Genomic DNA, 20,630 nt, shown 5'->3' on the forward strand with positions numbered 1-20,630 from the left:
TTGAACCTGACAACATGTGCTGTAATTGGCATGTTAAGCAAGTGTGTGTGTGTAGTAGTAAATAATGTGGTAATGTATACTTTTTGGCTGTTGTTGCCTTTTTCTTTTTTTTTTTTACAGGTAGTCAATACCCCTATATAACAATATTTTGGCCACTTACAGCTGTCTATACAACATAACCCATTAATTTTAATAGTGACAACTAGGGTTTCACACGATTATGAGCATAATGGTAGGTTATTTTGTTATAAACATGACCGATATTTAGCAACAGCATTCACTGCTTCTCAAAATCATTTACCATATTGGCAGATCACTAAAATCCTGTCACAGTTATTGTGTATGTACAGAGTTAAATGGTTTCATATAATGTAAATTCCACTGTTAGCTATGCATATAAAACTAGGGAATGTCAGTATAAAAACTAAAAGAATATAAATACTACAGAAATATATTTATGTGTGCATGGTGTAAATAGATTAATACAAAGATGAATCGTTGCACTAGTAATTGTAGTGAGCAACAAACTCAATATGACTTTGATCACACTTGCATTTCTTAAGAATTTCTATTAGTTCATCAACCATGGGTTTTTTACTTTCAACATACTGAGCAAGTGTTTCATACGTTCTTTCTCTCTTGGTAGGATTTTCTTCAACCATTTTCTTTTGTTTATCATCCAGACCAAAGTAGCGATACAGTCTTCTGTAATTAACGTCATCATTGCAGAGCCTTTCAGCTAAATCCGCTATCATATCATTATGCTTATTGGCATCTAACTTTGCATCATCTGGAAGTTAACACAAACCATTGTAAGGCCATACCAAATTAATCATATATGTGACCGGATTTGCGAAAAGGTACCTTTTTCACACACAAAATTTGACCCATTTTTTGAAGTTTAAAGCTTCAAACATTTTGACCATGGCATATAATTGCTTGAACTGTTCAATGAATGTAGCTACAGTATCTGGCTACATTGTGATACTAAGAGCAAGTTAATCAGTATATGGAGTCAAGTGTTATGTCATTTTGTTTGCTAGTATGTCAAATGTGTGGAAAAGGTACCTTTTCGCAAATCCGGTCACATATTTCATGGACTGTTCTAACTCCTAGTAGTGACTCGGCAGGTCAAAATAAAAATAATGCTTATGACCATTTTAATAGAGTTTGGACCACAGCAAGATGAAATACTCAAATTACATTGGCTACTTACAGTTATATAAATCCCATAGACCCCTTGTTTATGTCTCAATACCTGTCTCTGAGGCGATACAAAACATGGCAATTACGTGCCTGTAACATTGGCAACGCATGGGCATTTATCTGGACAACAAGTGCTGTACTAATTACAGGGAAGTGGAATTGGCTTGTTAACGTTACTCAACACTAAATCTCTTGCATCTCAAGCAGCTGTGAAAGTACAACAACGAACTGTGGTCTAACTTTAGTTAGACATCGAAACACAGGAATTTAGAAATCCTCAGGCCCTGTAGTAATACTCTCGTTTCGCTTGTGCGCCACAACACAGGGCCTTTTGGTTTACTAAATTCCGTAGAACCCTGTGTTTCGGTGTCTAACTACTATATATGTGACTGGATTTTGGAAAAACGATCCAAATCGCACATTAGAAGTTTCGAGATAAACGGTTTTAAAGAATTGAAGCCAGCATAACTCTCCAAGGATAGCAAGCACGCGTATGAAATTTACACGAAAGATGCATCAATCTGTTACCTTTCAAGCCAATTCCAGTACTTGTAGCTGCTTGTACAGTTTCCCGCCAAATAAGGTAGAAAATCTGAGCAGTTGGACGAGCGAAGTAGTATCACGAGTGCTCACAAAGGGGTGGAGGCTGGGGGGTGGCAGGGAGGGCAAAAGATAGGCCTCAAAATGGAGGCAGACCACGATTGGAGTCCAGACACGAGATTACAGGGCTGTGCTGGCTCCTCAGTGGCTGATATGTAGCAAAATCTACAGAGAACACGTCTGGCCAACATTATAAGGCTGTCCACCAGTAAACCACTGATTCTTGCCAAGCCAGGTCCTTCAAAAGGCCTGAAACCGCCATTTGGGCACTCCACACCACCCAGAAAAGACGTCTATTAAAACCAACCTCGTGTAGTTTGAGTAGTGCTGAGGGTCAAAACTTGTAGTACGATAGAGTAGCTATCCACTGGTGGTGTTAGTTTGATTTTGCCTGATGTGCGATTTGGTTCGGTTCTGTAAAATCTGGTCACATATATAATAAATGACTGCTCTATTAGAGTATCTTGATCTTAGATGCAGGAGCTATAAGCCTTTTTGAAATATAGCAAACTTTCTCCCCTTTGCTACTAATCTATGACTACTTGCACAATACTTGACAGATGACAGCTACATATAGTAGCACTCTTTTATGATCACATGATTTATATTTATTTTTGGGTTTACAAAAACACTGACCCACCACATCCATAAAGCATAAAATTAAATTGTCATAGCTTAACTGCTGGGAAGATATAGAATTATGCTTACTTACTGTAACAAAATTATTATTGGCATTTAAAGTTTACAGTAACAGCTTTAAGTTAAAGACATACCTAAATGTATTTGTTATTCTTACTATGGCCCAGTATATTACTGCATGCACTGTAGCAAGCTACAGATATACTGTACATTTAAAAGCCTGCATGCATGGTAAACTGGCATAAATTTGAAATTAAATAAGTACAATACCACATCATCACAACCTGAGGTTCTGGCCAAATAATAACAGTACAGCAGTAGTTTTATTAAATGCTCTTAGCAGAGTATATAACGCCAGCTAGAAACCCTTTCTACTAATCAGAATGTTTTATATACATATTTAAATTCATTCATGAGCCGGGCACACTATTTTCAAGCTCACGTGTTTGCCATTGTACTGAATTGGATGAGGTATTAGGACACAGCTAGTTTAGGTGTATCACACATCTATACCAAGTACAATAAAATGTATCTTGCTATTTAGCATGCGATGATAACTAGATGTTAGGAGAAACATACTATGTTGTTTTAATCCAAGACCATCACTCTCTTCCATTTGATCCTCTCCATCAGATCCAGTATCTATTGTTATATACAGTACATCATACATGCAGTAATTGGCTTATGAAATTGAACTAGATACAGTACCTATAAAAAATATTATATAGAGGTTTTCAGAAGAATCTGAAAGCATGTATATTTACAGAAATCCATTACATTTGAATTTACGGTATGTAATAGCCGCATTGTTTTATGGAACCTAGGTTACTATGGATGTATAAAACATGGGATGTCTTGAAAATTACCAGTGCGAATCGGCTACTGAACAAATATGTTGTTAATCACTATACCCATATTGCCTGTGGAGCATTGTGGCTAAACCTGCTTTACCGTGCTGGTGGGGAGAATTTCGCATTTGGCCAAAAACTTTTGGGCGACTAAAGCATACTTAGTCACTGACTTTTTCTTCAAAATAATGCTGGACAATCTTTGTTTACCATACTGACAAACATCCATCCTTCACTGTTTCTTTTATGAGTCTCTAACAACCATTAGTCCATTATTGAAGTCAAGATACAAAAATTCATATATCCGGAAGTTTGAAGCACATCTATTATTTTTTACACAATTTCTGTAGATTGTCGTGGCTATTACATGATGTACAGTCATATGTAATGGCGTCCCGTAAATATACATGATTCTTCTGAAAACCTCTATAGGCTATTGCAGATTGTACTTATATTAGAAATTCCATCATGCATGTACATGTGTTTAAGCATTGTCACAAGTTCTGTTATATCAGGCATGTGGATGAGATGCAGGGCAATACGAGGCTGAAGTGATTTATTCAATACAGCAGAAGCAAGGCAATACTTCACAAGATTTATTAAACTTTCCTACCGGATTGAAGCTTATTGCATAAAATGCACTAATGTGGCAGCTTATCTATCTCTGATATACATACATATGTGTTAACAGTATGTATTATTCAGTACTTCCCCTTGTAGTGTATAACAAGTAATCTTTTCTGAACTTCAGTAGTCAACATAATCTACATGTTGCTTAACAAATTCTGATATTTTGTTGGTGCCACCCAGCTGTCGTGGGTGTTGTTGACAATGAACTGTTCACACCTTACCGTCAAAACTTTATAAAGTTTGTTATTCAAGTAATAAAGTACTGTATACGAATACACCTCAACTACATGTACTTTATGGAAAATTATCCCTGCATGGTACATGTACGTGAGAGATAATTATGTATATATGTATGTCAAAATTTCAAAATGCTATTTATGATACGAGCAGAGCTACTTGACCAAACTTTATTCAGAACTAGCTTGACACTGCACAAGTGCTACAATGTCATACAAGCTCTATAAATAGCACTAAAGTACAAAAGTTGATTTAATATAATCTTCAAAGAACTAGCTTATGTATGAGGTTGGAAATATGTCAGCCATTGTGAATGTCACAAAGACCATTTATTCTGGTCTCTGATGTTACTGTAGCTTTTGCCAAACATTTCATTAAGTATGTAAGAGTCATAGAGCTTTAAATGTTACTTTTACAATTACTGTATTAATTTTGGGAAACCAAAGGATATTGCATTCAAGTCCATAAACACAATAACTTAAAATTTTCTGTGCCCAAACTCACTTTTAGCTCTGACATGAACAAGCACAGGTTGTTTTGGGCCATGAACTTCAGGCTTGGCATTTTCTGTAGATATTATACACATGTGAAAACCATGTACACATTTATAATTGTACTGCATATATGTATAAACATACTTTATATTATATATATATATATGGCCATACCAGAATCACTATGGAGGCATACACATGCACATCATTATATATCAACAAATATGGATAGTACTGCGATATTCTGTTTTGTACTTTTTGTTTACCTATAGGTTTATCCTTCAGCACTAAGGCCACATAAACTTAATTATTAGTTTCTCATCCTCCTGCACTCAAAATACCAGTGCCGGAGGGTAGATTTTTATTTTATTTTTACAAACTAGATAGCTGAATTAGCTAGCTAAAACGACTCAGAATACAGGTTTTTTAGACTGCTCTAGCAAGGTACCAACTTTACAAGGTGCTGGATGGCTGCACTAAGCCATCAGTGGTGCAAAAAATCCTTGATGAGGTAACAAAAAATGGTGGTTGCAGGCGGGGATGAGAAACTATTAATTAAGTTTATGTGGCCTAACCCTGTCTTGTGACTCAGGAGCTCATAAACGCCACAAGGCACCTTTGGCACTTATAAGCTCCTGGCACTACTAAGGAAGTGTAACTATAACAAACCACTTCAAACCACAAATTACACAGAGAGGTATCTTCTCAACTGTTTTATAGTGTATTTATCGTGTTTTCTTGTGTGAACTGTATAGATAAAGCATTGAGGCTACCCTTCATTTTCATTTATGTAGGTAAGTACGGGAAACATCCCCCTTTTAACTCGAAGGATACGCTACCTCTGGCAGTCTAAGTGGCCTTCAACATTGCTTTAAAGTTGGTAAACATCTAAGGGAAGACTGTTCAAGAAGTATACTTAGAGTTCCCATACCCGTATTTCAGACCGCCAAAAAACCTGTGTGTGGAAGTTCAATAGACTTCATTTCGCCTCAACTCTTACATCCTGGCTCTTTTTGCCATTTTTGCTCACGTGGGTGGATATAGACAAACAAACAAAGGTAGGTAGATAGATAGGTAGGTAGATAGATAGGTAGGTACACACACACACACACACACACACACACACACACACACACACACACACACACACACGTTTTTACGAAAACATTTTCAGCAAAACAGGCATGCACCCACAGCCAGTCTTCAGCCAGCTGTGGGCGCGTGCCTAGTTTAATAAAACAAATTTAACACAAAAAATAATAATTGATAAGTCAATAACACTGCACTTCAGTATGGTGAATGTCTTCACCAACTTGGGTTCAGCTAGCAAATTATATTGACTTGCTGTTGATGAAGCTTTGGACTAACTGTTACATGCAGTGGTGTTCTGAATCAGCCAGCAGGTGAAGACGTTGTGACTATTTCCTTTGTAATTCAGTCATACAGGAGGATTCACCTTGATTAGGCTTCTACAATTTTGCATATTTTGTTGTTTATCAAAGTGCCAAAATTACTCTGTGTCAAATCTAAGACTACTTTAATGCTGAAATGTTGATGATTTATGGTACACACAAGTTTTGGCATTATGTTGTAGATACATCAAAACCAGCTGTAGTCACAATGTCTGTTTAATGTAAAGACATACATTTGCATAAAAATGAACACATTAGGAGTGACAGAACAGATCCCAACCTCATGTACTGTAAACTTTAATAGTGGAGTGACTAAAACGGAGTAACCATGTAGTTAGTGTCCCATTACGTATATGCAATGCAGCTTTTAGACTTCATACAGCATTGATGGATAGTTGCATAAATGAATCAAGATTAGTACAATATCACTGTATATACAACAGGTTGCAGAATTTAGTGCTTCACTGTAAATAGTACAAATACACATACTTATATACTTACAAGGTAAATGTGTGTATTCTTAATTTTTAGTACTGCAAACTAACCTTTGGGTTGCACATGTTCAGGCATAGGTTGCTGTGGGCCATCATGCTTGCAGCCTTCTGGTTTGTCATTTTCTGCATGTAAGTAAATACAGTATTTAAGTATGTGAAAATAAGGCATAGCCATGTGCTGTATATGCACACACATGACGATCATGACCACTAACATGTAAACGTACTGTACCACAAAAGTGAACAGGTCAGGAGGGTATAGCAGGCCAAAGAGTGAGGGACCAAGTGAATTGTATACAGTGGAATTTGAAACATATGTACAACAAACGTGGTTGTTATTCTTGTCTGGAGGCTTACCACCAGGGAAATTTTCATAATTATTAGAAGCAATGAGAGCCTATTTTAGACTATGTTACTTTGTTTCTTTGTAAATAAACTGAGTAGCTACTTGCAACTATTAAAGGAAATGTAAAGATGACTGTGGTTCACTATTTTATTAAACTATCTCATCCTTTCTTGCAAATATTGTCAAACAAAAGTGGGCATGCCTTCCCTCCCCCCATTTTCACTGTCTATGGAACAGGTATTCAGAAATTCATAGCACACACAAATTATGGCAATCATTTTTGGCTTATTTCATCTGAAGTTCGTCGTGTTTTATTCAGATTGGTAATGGCGACAATATATTTGAGCTTATAAAAAAATTGATCTTGATTTTTTTAATATTTGTACTTACGTAATGCCAAGTCTGATTTGTTTAGGTGATGGTACAGGTAATCATTTGCAGCTAGGGCAGCAGTACTTTGCCATTTCTTAGTTTTACCACCAGCAAGATCACATACACCCTTAATAATGATGCAGTTAATCTTTCCAAACAGTTCAAATCCCTCCATTTCATAACCCTTAGCTTCAATTCCAAAATACTTAAGAATCTTCCCCCTCTCTGCTGGATCATCCAAAAGGACTGGTTTGCTAAGGAAGTGACCAAACTTAACTTTAGACTTGTTATTATCTGCTGCGTTGGAGCACTGAAATTCCCATCTCAAATCGCTTTTAAGACGTTGCATCATATAAGCACATGCTCGAAAAGTTGTGCCTCTATGAATGTATGCGTCATCTTGGTATTTATATTTTGAGCAGTCTGTGATCCTATCAGAAACTAGTACATCCCCAATTTTAACACCATTTTCAGGAAAGCCAGCAGCAACTCCAACTGCAGCAACAAGAACAATATTTGGAAAAAGGTCAGTCTGATTTATAGCAACTTTTGCACACCCTGCCTCTACCCTCACAACAGCTACCAGACATTTTCCGAACATTCCAATGTGGAATATGGCAGTTTCCGGGTTGTGTCCAATGATGATTTTACGATGAACCTCCAAAACAGTCGTGTAACTTTCATTAGGTGGTTCTAAGTATGACATGGTGGCCATGAGCTCACGCTCATTCACATTAATGATCATAGCTTGAACAGCATGACATATTTCATTTTGCTCTGGACTCAGCTCATTAAATAGCACCACTCCATTTGCTGTTTTGGCATTTTTGTATTTCTTTTCCAAGTATTCATCAGAGAACATTGGGTCTAAATAAAGAAGGATGAATATAATTATTATTAACCAATAATAATAAACGATAATAAAATTAATGAGACCAGATTTGCTAAGGTCAGATTTAAAACCCAAATATTTATGACCAAAATAAACCTTTACAGTAGAGATCGCAATGCGTGTATCAATGGCTTTGGGTGTTCTGTCATGGATGTTAAGATTAAAACCCTTAATTCAATCCCTTAGTTTAATGTTTATAATACTGCCAAGCATTGTGAATGGATAATATAGTGACAATTATTTCAGCGTAAAGGTATCTTTGCACTCCTCATATAAGTGAGAATTAAACTTACACTGTACACTAATAATGAATCCAGTTATATAAACATGTCAGATTTCAAGTGATAAGTTTTGAGAGTCAGAGCGATACACACACACACGCACACTCACAAGCGAGCCAAAGTAAATACATTCAGTGCGACGACAGTTAGGGGGAAAGTGGGGAATTAAATCTGTAAGCATAACAAAAAAATCAAATTTGTAACTTTAAAATTGATTCATAAATTTAATAAGCAGTGTATTACAGAATCTTTACACAAATCAGAAAAAATGAGTGCCAAGAGAACATTAGCCAAAGTTCATTGCTAAATATTAGTTAGAATGGGTTGACAAGGTTTCTATGCTATTTAGAGACCTGAGGACGATGTGGGAGAGGCTATCCACAAACTTAATTACCAAGGCTGCAGGACAAGGTAATTAATTGTGGGTAGCCAAGCCCACATCATCTGAGGGGTTCTAAATAGCATAGAAACTGATATTGACTCAATCTAAGTGATTTAGAAAATTTCCTAGGTTAAGAAAGATTGAGAGAAAGTGGCAAACTGTGTATGCTATAGCATTGGGATTTATCCTTAAGTCGAGTTGATCATGTCAGTGTCACTGCACCGGCGTGACATTCACAACTGTTGCGTGACTATAGTGCCAGTACCAAGTAGTTACTATGGCTGGGCTAGAAAGATGCTTGTCTTGTCTAGATATAAGCTATTAAGAAGCAAACTGTGAGTGCTAGCATCAAGATTCATCCTTTGAGTTTGTTGTTCCCCCTTGTGCCAGGAATTGGTATTGAACGTCTAGCTGAATGCTAATGATGCCTGTCTTCATCCAGAAAGTAAGCTAACGGTAAGGACATTTGTTTTTGACTTTGCTGATTTTCATTTGATGAATGTAGTAAACAGCCACCGGCGAGACCACAGGTTACTAGCTACTTAGTAACCACAGGTTTCCATTGGATTAAATAACCTCAGACATCAAAGTGAAATATTATGTAAAATTTTCTGATTACATTTGCTATGGTCTCCCTTATTTAGGCACCACTGTTGCCATATTTTCATTACAATAATACACATTACATGAATACATTCTATTTTTCAACTTGAAAGAACATTTAATTACCTACCCTGGTTGGGTCTATACGCATCTTTGTATAAATCAGTAGCTTTTTCACTACCACCTGCAAAGCATAAATTCACATACATAATTTGTTAGTTTCAGTATGTACTTGAATTATACTATTACTGATTGTCATGGAGCTCAGGTCCATGTTATAAACCTCGTTGTTATGATTAATAAATGTTGATTAACACTTGAACCTTCTTAAAATTTGACTTGGAACAATGATCAACAGCAAAGAAAACTATTAGACAACTATTATAAGCTAGTTTTAGAGATACAGTGGACCCTAACTTATCCGAATCTCAGTTATCCGAATCCCTTGATTATCCAAACACAAAAAGTGACTGTTATATTAGAGCATTTTGTCATTAGTGTGTACTCTATTAGAGTAAACGACTGTTGTATTAGAGTAATTGAATAGTATTCTGATGTACAGGGGTGTATATACGTATAAACAATGGGCTTCAGTTATCCGAACACTTTCACATGTCTGAACACTTTTGGCTAACTATAAGAACAAAGATGTTGTGATCTACTGTATATTCCTTATTAATGCACAGTTCCTGGGCCAAAAAGTTGGACTAATGTGACTAAAATACCTTCACGTGATCAAGCACATGGGTGACTGGGGACAAGGCTAATTTTCATAGCTTCTCTGCTTGTCATACGTATGTAGATTCTATTTACAAACATTCATTGTGAGTATGGTTATAGCATGGTGCTGCAAATGCAAATTTCATATAACATTAACTAGTGACTGTCCTTTGCACACCACAGATCAGGTGCAGCAGTTCAGGGGGAGTCCAGAAATTATTCAGCTGATAAACTAACAGAACACTCAATGTATAAATCAAGTAGCCTGAAACCGAAGTCACTTTATGATAAAGGAGATTACATATTGTACAACATAAAGAAACCTTAATCTGTTTCTACGGCTACTGTTAAAGCCTAGTATGGTAAGATTTAACTGTGAAAATGATGTTTCAGTGTATACCTTTTACGTATATGTACGTAGATATAGTTAGACATCGTGGTTTCAGAGTAGAAGCCACTCCCTTTTAAAATTCGGCTCTATTGCCACTGTGATAGGAATACCTTACATGGGTAAAGCAACTTGGGAGGAGTTGGTTGAAACATTTCAGTCATAAATTGCTCTAAGAAAAACCAACTTATGTTCAATGAAGACCACTTAGGTTGCATATGTTACCACAAAAAAACTGCACTACACCAAAAAGAAATGTCCACATGTAGCTTTTTGGGGCTACCCTAGTACATTGTGATGCACTGGTCATCAGTTAAACAATCAAAATAAGGCTGATACTACCAACTGATTTATTGGAATTGCTTTACAAATTTAATTATCTAATTACACCTATTAGTTATAAAAACTGTCCTTATGATGAGTGCTAGTGTCATATTATTGTAGGTTAGCGATATCGGCCTTAAATATATATATATATATCATAGTGATGATTAGGTTATTAGACGAACACTCCACCCTTTGTGGAATCCAGGATCCACTCCTAGGACAAGGAACTATTAAACTACTATGTACAAGTTGTGCTAAATATAACTTTCTAACATTACCATTTCCTAACCATTTAGATGATCTTCATTTATTGCTGCACCATCAGTACGACCTTGTACTTGCTGCTCTATTTTCATAGCCAATTGATTTGTACCAAGCTTTCCATGTATTTTCATTATCTCCAACATGATGTAAAACCCATTTGTCTGACCAGCCTCAAGAGGGCCAGAGATATTCATTAGGAAAACCTGTGATTTTCTTGTTATCGGAGTACCACGAATTTCCATTGCTTGATCAGCAGAAATGATTTTCTTTTCAACAAATTTATCCAACAAGCTGTCTTCAGTTTTAAAGATGTTACAAAGGTCACCATAATTATTGGTGAATACATCTCTCTCCTTTGTTGTCATGGTTCTAGTGAAACAATAGCACAGTAAATTTACTACCAATTGAGTACTGCTGTATATGGTACCACTCAAATGCAACGTTGTCTTGCAAGGGTACAAGTGATGAAAAAAACCACACTAATTAAAGGGTGTGGTGCCTGTTTCGCTCATGAGTATTCATCCCAGATGAACCAGGATGAGTACTCTTGAGTGAATTAGCATTTTTAAAATCATTTGTACTCTCGCCAGATGGCATTGCATTTGAGTGGTATCATATAACTAATGTACAATAACATTATATGTTAATGTCAGGGTACTCAATAGACATCAGAGAGGATCATAAAGGACATTTACCAGCTATAATATCTTGATAGGCAATTCCATTTTTACAAAATTTCAAATGTGGGTTACGCCCCTTTTCCATTGACCCTTTCAACTGTGTCTCTAGTTTCATGGTTGATAGAGCATTGGTTAACTATGATGAATAATATGAGATACAAGATATTAATCCATCTGGCATCTGCTACTGTATGGGTACTTTTTTGAGAAGTAAAGAGTACAAAAAATTCCAAACTGCTTCAAGAGAAGCCAACTCTTCCTCACACTGTTGTGAAATGACTGGATTCATAGTCTGTAATATGCTGGAAGGATCATCTGGTAGGAAGTGGCATGTTTACTGTAAAGGATTCTCCCAATGATTTTATCATAATGGTACCATTATTGCTTAGCCGATGATCATGACCAAAGTTGTCAGTATTTCTATGATGTCATAGTGTGTTGTATACAAGCAGCAAACTGCATGGGAGCTCCACCTATTTTGTTAAGCTAGACAAAAATATACTTGGTAATACACTGTATTTCATTTTTGTATGTTTTTGCTGTTAAGACAGCACTCAGTGGCTCTGCAGTGAAAAATTCCCATCTCTTAATTGTAACGCGCTCAATGACCTGACGTTGTCACGTTTAGAAATACTGTAGTTCTGATAACATTTTCTTTTGTGTGAAGGCAAGAAAAGAATGGGTGTGCTGAACATATGTAGCATAACACTGTCACTCTGCAGTGGACACAGGGCCAGGGCCGCTATTGAATGGCTTTTAATTGGCATCAGAGAGGCTTGTTGATTAGTAAGAAGATTGCCTGAAGCTAGCACATACAGTTTTCCCAAAGTTGAATGTACCTCCCTGCTGCAGCCAACGTACATGTGAAACGTGCCACCAACATTTCTAGAGAACCAAGTGAGGGCAACCCACAAACCATTTAGAAATCCAAGGACAATATGGGTGAGGAATACCTACAGGTAGGCCTCTGTAATTAGTTTTTGGGTAATGCCCTGGCTTCCAGCTTTAGCAATCAATGGCATAGACACTTTGTTGACACATTCAAAGTGTTTTAGAAACTTTTCTTGACTAACGTATATAAAGAAAATTAAATAGTGAGAGAAAGAGGGTGAGTAGCGAACAAAATAATAGCCTGATTACGTGTGCATCCAGAACTGATTGACTAGCGACTACATTTAAAATTTGAAGGCTTAACATTTGCAAGTCTAAAATTGATGCTCTTCCAATCTATACTGCAACCTTTTCCAAAAGCTATGGTCAGCACATCTGCCCCTCCCAACAATTATCTTGAGTAGCCAGAACACATTTTTTTCTTTTGAAGGGAAAAGAAACTTCTTTACTTCGATGAGTAAAGAAGAAAAAGTGTATGGCTATGTGGAACTGACTGAGAATCGCCCATCGGTGATGTGCAAACACTATATTATTTCAATAATCACACCTACGTACATAGACTGCACAATCCGTTAACTCAACTACAGTTATGTGTCAGTTTAACTATGGTATAACAGCCATCATGTGATTTAGCATTAAGAAAGCATTTACCTAATTGCACTAAACAGCATTGATTCACTGATGTAAGTTTCAGCATTTTATTTCATAATTTTTTTTTGTTTTGTTTTGTATTTGTACTCCCTGCCACATTTTTGGCTAGAAATAAAATTTATGACCTCCAAAGCTCAAAATGGTGTACGAAAATCCCAATGAGTAATTGACATTTCAATAAATATTCATAAATATAATTTTATTTCCATTTTACTAAGATGTTTTTTACTTCTACTTGCACTGGAAATGGTAGACAACAGGGGACCAGAAGAACCTTGACATGAACACAAGTGTACTAGTCTTTGTACAGATTAATTCACGAAACATCCAGTGGTCAATTACTCCAAACAACCGCATTATCTATGGTCACCTTTGACAGTCAACCTTCATCGTGATCTCACAATCATGACTTTAGTTACTCCCCTAAACATTCTCGTAATTAATAAGATTGAATGCATGAACGGATGGAAGCAAAAATAACCATATTTGTGGGTCATTTCAGATTTCAAAATATTTAATGGATTTCTCGGTGTATGAGAGTCCCAGCTTGTATGCTACTCCCCTTAGTTTAGCAAAGTGAAAACAAACAAACCGGAAAACACTGAAACAAACAAAACAAAAAAGCACCTAGCCTAGTAGGCCTACAAAGATTGCCAGCACACGCACTGGCAATCTCCAAACAGGGGCATTAACAAGAAAGCTCAAGACTGAGCACACTGCAGGGAGTGGGAGTAAGAGGAAGAGTCCGGCTAACTTCCACAGAGGCCAGGCGGGACTCACTGCAGCCGTAGCTACCGGAATAAGCAGGGGGACCAATTATTTTCGGTTAGTCAATAGCCCTCGCATTTATAACCTCTAGTTTTTTTAAGTAGCTAAACTTGGGTATCACTATATGTGAGTATCGCTCAGAGTTATCTCCCCTGATCGAGCCATCCGCATCGAACTACACTGAGGGCGGAGACATTTAGACCACTGACTTTCAGTCATTAGTACCATCAAGAGTACCCCATTATATACTCTTGGTACTATGTACTATGACACCATAGACTTCAACTTACTAAATCTTAGTCTTCTCCGATCTCAGTTCTCTGCATTCTCTGACACGACTAATTTTCTTTAGACCCCACCTTCAGTATACGTAAGTAATCGGACATGCACAATGACCACGAGCTGCCAGCAAGGGGCGGGCGGCGCCAGTGACTGAGCAACCGGAAACTCTCTTTTATAGCTAGCTACAGTGTATTAGGAAACTTAAAGGAAACACATGAGTATGAATTTACTACAAGGAAAAACATGTATGAAGTCACCACTGCATGGGTCTGGGATTTTTTTTTCTTTCTTCTTACATGTTTCTGACTCCCTGTATTCAAGCCTTCTTAGTGGGATAGCATTCACTAAATAAAAAAAAAAGACGCTGATAAAGAGTCAAAACTACCCTAATAGAACATTCATAATGAATTGAGTGTTGTTATCAAAATGTGTAAAGTGCTGCATTGTAGCTATGTATACAGAGTATGTATCATATGGTATAAACAAACCAGTTCACTATAGTCAGTTTGCATTCACTGGCATCTGATCCCTCATTTTTGTTAATAGCTAATTCTTGCTAGCTACATGGACCAGCTACCCAAACATTTAGTAGCACTGTGAAAGCCTTTTAAACACCATATCAATTTATCAAATCTATCCACCACATCTGTTATCTATTTATTTATTTACCACTTTGATAATGGGACTAACAAGTGCAACGTAGCACGTAACAGCAACTTTTAGGCTAACTCTTTGCGTTTCCAATCTTCATTATCATGATTTCCAGTAGACTACAAGCCATGCATGTGACTAATTTTGGCTGCCTGAATAATGCAGGTGCCCATACAACAGAAATCTGGATAAGGGAGGTTCTGTATGTCTCTGTAGATGAACCCCTCGCTTTTGGTTTGGGGGTTTATCAACAGCAACTTCATATTTTGGGTGTACTATATAAGTACAATACAACTTGTGGCCATGGTTTACATGTTACATGTATACGTACAAAAAGCATGAATTCACATTTGTTGGCTTTACACCAATGCATGTAATTATAAACAAGGTGTAGTGTTTATTGTATATAGAGTAGTACTTGTTTTATGAGAACTCCTTCATCATAAAATGATTGATCATAACAGATCCTTACTTCAAGATCTTCACTACTGGTTGATGGTATCTGTCGATGGAACCACGGTAGGTTAGGTTGGCAACAACATCTATTTCCACTACTACAGCTGTAGCCATCCCATAAGGGGTCTTCTATAAAATAGGTGGAGGAAGGAACACTGCTGCCACTAGCTCCTGAGTCGGTCCTGACTCGCTATATAATGGTCCTTGACAAATGATCGTGGTGAAGTGCCTCCAAGACTTGAGCATGGACATGTGTTAGTACGTGTGAAAGGATATAATGTTCAATCACACCAGCTCCAAAAGACTAAATATGCTTCCTTGGAGACCCATACTGTATGTTACTGATACACCATCCAAATATGCATTGTCGATTGTCCTCAATCCCCCTGTCCACTGAGCAAATCCATCAGTAGTGCCTTTCTGATATCCAATAACCATTCCACTTACTCTGCTATACTGGACACTATGAGTAGTAAAGGTAACTGGGAAACATCCACCATTGTCATTGGGAGCTCTACAAGCAGCAACAGGACTAGTTATCTTATTCCATCCAGTGGGACAGTTATCGTCAGCAGCAGGGTTAACATTGGCTATCCTCATCCAACCTCTTTCATTACCAAATTCCAGAGATATCACAATATACAGTTATTAGCTTATCAGTCCTTATAATGTAATCTAATCCAAAACAGCCAAGCTGTAAAAAAAGAGTGCGGCCCTGAAAAAGGCTATGGTGAAAAAAGATGTGAAATCCAAGGTGGCGGCCAAGAAATGGCTGTGATGGTAGGTTAATGGTAAAAATTTTAATAACAACAATTCAGGTGAATTTGGTGCTGCTTGGTCTTGGCACAAAATTCACCTGAATTGTCGTTATTAAAATTTTTACCATTAACCTACCATCACAGCCATTTCTTGGCCGCCACCTTGGATTTCACATCTTTTTTCACCATAGCCTTTCTCAGGGCCGCACTCTTTTTTTACAGCTTGGCTGTTTTGGATTAGATTTCACTTCTTTTTGTATTTGTATACCCCAAAGCCGGCCATAAAGCCGGCCTATGGCCGGCTTTAGGGCTTTTTAACCTGTCATTTTTTCTTTACTACAGGAAGAAGAAAAGATGAAGCAGGGTGATTTCTTTGTAGCTAACCTCTCTGCAAGGTGATCCTTCTGGCTGATCTCTCTACCGGATGACTTGTTTGTAGCTGAACTCTCTACAGGGTGATTTGTTTGTAGCTGAACTCTCTACAAGGTGACTTCTTCTAGCTGATCTTTCTACAGGGTGATTTGTTTGTAGCTGAATTCTCTACAGGGCGATTTGTTTGCAGCTAAACTGCTACAATGTAACTTCTTCTAGCTGAACTCTCTATGGGTGGCTTGTTTCTAGCTGATCTCTCTACAGAGTGACTTGTTTCTAGCTGAACTCTCTACAGGGTGATTTGTTTGTAGCTGAACTCTCTACTTCTAGCTGATCTTTCTACAGGGTGATTTGTTTGTAGCTGAATTCTCTACAGGGTGATTTGTTTGCTGCTAAACTGCTACAATGTAACTTCTTCTAGCTGAACTCTCTACGGGTGGCTTGTTTCTAGCTGATCTCTCTACAGGGTGACTTGTTTCTAGCTGAACTCTCTACAGGGTGATTTGTTTGTAGCTGAACTCTCTACAAGGTAACTTCTTCTAGCTGATCTTTCTACAAGGTGATTTGTTTGTAGTTGAATTCTCTACAGGGCAATTTGTTTGCAGCTGAACTCTCTACATGGTAGTTTCTTTGTAGCTGAACTCTCTACAATGTGACTTCTTCTAGCTGAACTCTCTACAGGGTGACTTGTTTCTAGCTGATCTCTCTACAGGGTGACTTGTTTCTAGCTGAACTCTCTACAGGGTGATTTGTTTGTAGCTGAATTCTCTACAAGGTAACTTCTTCTAGCTGATCTTTCTACAAGGTGATTTGTTTGTCTCTACAGGGCAATTTGTTTGCAGCTGAACTCTCTACATGGTAGTTTCTTTGTAGCTGAACTCTCTACAATGTAACTTCTTCTACGGGTGACTTGTTTCTAGCTGATCTCTCTACAGGGTGACTTGTTTCTAGCTGAACTCTCTACAGGGTGATTTGTTTGTAGCTGAACTCTCTACAAGGTAACTTCTTCTAGCTGATCTTACTACAGGGTGATTTGTTTGTCTCTACAGGGAAATTTGTTTGCAGCTGAACTCTCTACATGGTAGTTTCTTTGTAGCTGAACTCTCTACAATGTAACCTCTTCTAGCTGAACTCTCTACGGGTGACTTGTTTCTAGCTGAACTCTCTACAGGGTGACTTGTTTGTAGTTGAACCCTCTACAGGGTGATTTGTTTGTTGCTAAACTCTCTACAAGGTAACTTCTTCTAGCTGATCTTTCTACAAGGTGATTTGTCTGTAGCTGAATTCTCTACAGGGCACTTTGTTTGCTGCTGAACCCTCTACATGGTAGTTTCTTTGTAGCTGAACTCTCTACAATGTAACTTCTTCTAGCTGAACTCTCTACAGGATGACTTGTTTCTAGCTGAACTCTCTACAGGGTGATTTGTTTGTAGCTGAACTCTCTACAAGGTAACTTCTTCTAGCTAAACTTTCTACAGGGTGATTTGTTTGTAGCTGAATTGTCTACAGGGCAATTTGTTTGCAGTTGAACTCTGTACATGGTAGTTTCTTTGTAGCTGAACTCTCTATAATGTAACTTCTTCTAGCTGAACTCTCTACAGGGTGACTTGTTTCTAGCTGATCTCTCTACAATGTAACTTCTTCTAGCTGAACTCTCTACAGGGTGACTTGTTTGTAGCTGAACCCTCTACAGGGTGATTTGTTTGTAGCTGAACTCTCTACAAGGTAACTTCTTCTAGCTGATCTTTCTACAAGGTGATTTGTCTGTAGCTGAATTCTCTACAGGGCAATTTGCTTGCTGCTGAACTCTCTACATGGTAGTTTCTTTGTAGCTGAACTCTCTACAATGTAACTTCTTCTAGCTGAACTCTCTACCGGTGACTTGTTTCTAGCTGATCTCTCTACAGGGTGACTTGTTTCTAGCTGAACTCTCTACAGGGTGATTTGTTTGTAGCTGAATTGTCTACAGGGCAATTTGTTTGCAGTTGAACTCTGTACATGGTAGTTTCTTTGTAGCTGAACTCTCTATAATGTAACTTCTTCTAGCTGAACTCTCTACAGGGTGACTTGTTTCTAGCTGATCTCTCTACAATGTAACTTCTTCTAGCTGAACTCTCTACAGGGTGACTTGTTTGTAGCTGAACCCTCTACAGGGTGATTTGTTTGTAGCTGAACTCTCTACAAGGTAACTTCTTCTAGCTGATCTTTCTACAGAGTGATTTGTTTGTAGCTGAATTCTCTACAGGGCAATTTGTTTGCAGTTGAACTCTGTACATGGTAGTTTCTTTGTAGCTGAACTCTCTACAATGTAACTTCTTCTAGCTGAACTCTCTACAGGGTGACTTGTTTCTAGCTGAACTCTCTACAGGGTGATTTGTTTGTAGTTGAACTCTCTACAAGGTAACTTCTTCTAGCTGATCTTTCTACAAGGTGATTTGTTTGTAGCTTAATTCTCTACAGGGTGATTTATTTGAGCTGAACTCTCTACACGATGGCTTCTTTGTAGCTGAACTCTCTATTAGGTACCTTCTTCTAGCTGATCTGACTACAGGGTGACTTGTTTGTAGCTGAATTCCCTACAGAATAACTTGCAATGTTATATAACTGAGTAAATTATACATGCAGCTGAATGCTTTATTAGGGTGACTGTTCTATTAGAGTATCTCGATCTCGCATTTGCTGCACGTAGTTGCCTTTCGAATCATAACTCAGTGATTTGTAATCCGATTCTTCTGTACTACTGCAAGAACTTTCTATGATGATTATTCCAGCTACATACTGATTTTCAGCTCGTTGCTCTAAGCGGTTTGCCTGGTAGACACGAAAACTAATAGTTTTTTTATTCATAAAAATCGATCGCGTAATTTTGACACAGGTTGGGTTTCAGTTGTGTCATATCTCCATGGTCTTTATCCCGATTCCTTTCAAACCACAAAAAGGCATTCCTACGATGGTTACTCCATCTACATATCAATTTTCAACTGATTCTTCCAAGGCGTTTACCTTGTAGGCGTGACAGACCTTCGACCTTATTTTACGCAAATAATCGGTCATAACTCCGTGAATGTTCATCGGATTCCTACCAAAGTTGGTACGGAGATCCGCCTTAATGAGCCCTTTAAGTGTGCCAAATTTCAGCCAAATTTCAGCCCAATCCGAGCACGCATTCGTGTTTTATGGCGAATTTTGCGAAGTGTGCGAAATGAAGATGAAGAAGAAGAAAAAAAACGAAGAAATTAAAACGAAATGTTGTTCGCTCGTATCTCGGAAATGGCTGGAGCGATTTTCTTCAAATTTGGTATGTAGACTCCCCTAACTGGGCGGCACGTCTCTAGCAAATTTGGTTCCAATCGGATAAGGAATCACAGAGCTACATAGGTGTGAAAATTGCGTTTTCTTTCTTCCTGTTAATATACTCACGGGGTGGCGCGCCGGCTTCTTGGGCCGCACGACACACTATCGTGTGTCTTGATTACCAGACTTCCCATGGCTGGTTGGGTTTAGCAGATAAATGTCTTTACAGGATTGACCAGGTAGTCTCTTTGTAAGACCATAAAACTAATACCGAGCCTCAACTATGCTAACTAGCACAAGTACTCCACACCAGTGATAATACATTTTAAAGTGTTACTGTATAGTGCTGCATTTTAAGTGATAAATCGACACCTATAAACCACACACACATCACCTTTATTAACTATGGTTTCCTCATTGGTTACCCACAAAATAACTTGAATTTTTTGCTATTCAAAAACAACTCCCTTTGTCCTGTTTACAGTTTTTATAGGTACAGTATGTGTGTGTATTATGTAAACTGTACAAATACCAATGTATAATGTATCTGTACAATAGTTTTAAGAACTATATGTAGCTATTGCATGGATGGTACGGATACGTATTATGTATGTGTGTGCGCATATCACTGGTCAAATCAATTGCAGCACTTCACACATTTTGATAACAACACTCATCACAAAAAATGGTTT

At 37.7% G+C, this 20,630-nt stretch overlaps 1 protein-coding gene across 1 annotated transcript; it reads right to left on the reverse strand.

Annotated features, from left to right (window-relative positions):
* Window positions 1–305: 305 nt before the first annotated feature.
* LOC136257024 (uncharacterized) lies at window positions 306–14,515 on the reverse strand. Its single transcript, XM_066050123.1, has 8 exons — window positions 14,416–14,515; window positions 11,161–11,504; window positions 9,567–9,620; window positions 7,297–8,145; window positions 6,612–6,683; window positions 4,665–4,727; window positions 3,025–3,087; window positions 306–790 (listed from the first exon to the last, which is right to left on the reverse strand). The coding sequence occupies exons 2-8, from the start codon at window positions 11,498–11,500 to the stop codon at window positions 504–506; spliced, it is 1,728 nt and encodes a 575-aa protein (XP_065906195.1). The 5' UTR covers window positions 11,501–11,504; window positions 14,416–14,515; the 3' UTR covers window positions 306–503.
* Window positions 14,516–20,630: the final 6,115 nt, after the last annotated feature.

Source organism: Dysidea avara, chromosome 1 (genome assembly GCF_963678975.1).
Source record: "Dysidea avara chromosome 1, odDysAvar1.4, whole genome shotgun sequence".
In the NCBI taxonomy this organism is placed as follows: Eukaryota; Metazoa; Porifera; class Demospongiae; order Dictyoceratida; family Dysideidae; genus Dysidea; species Dysidea avara.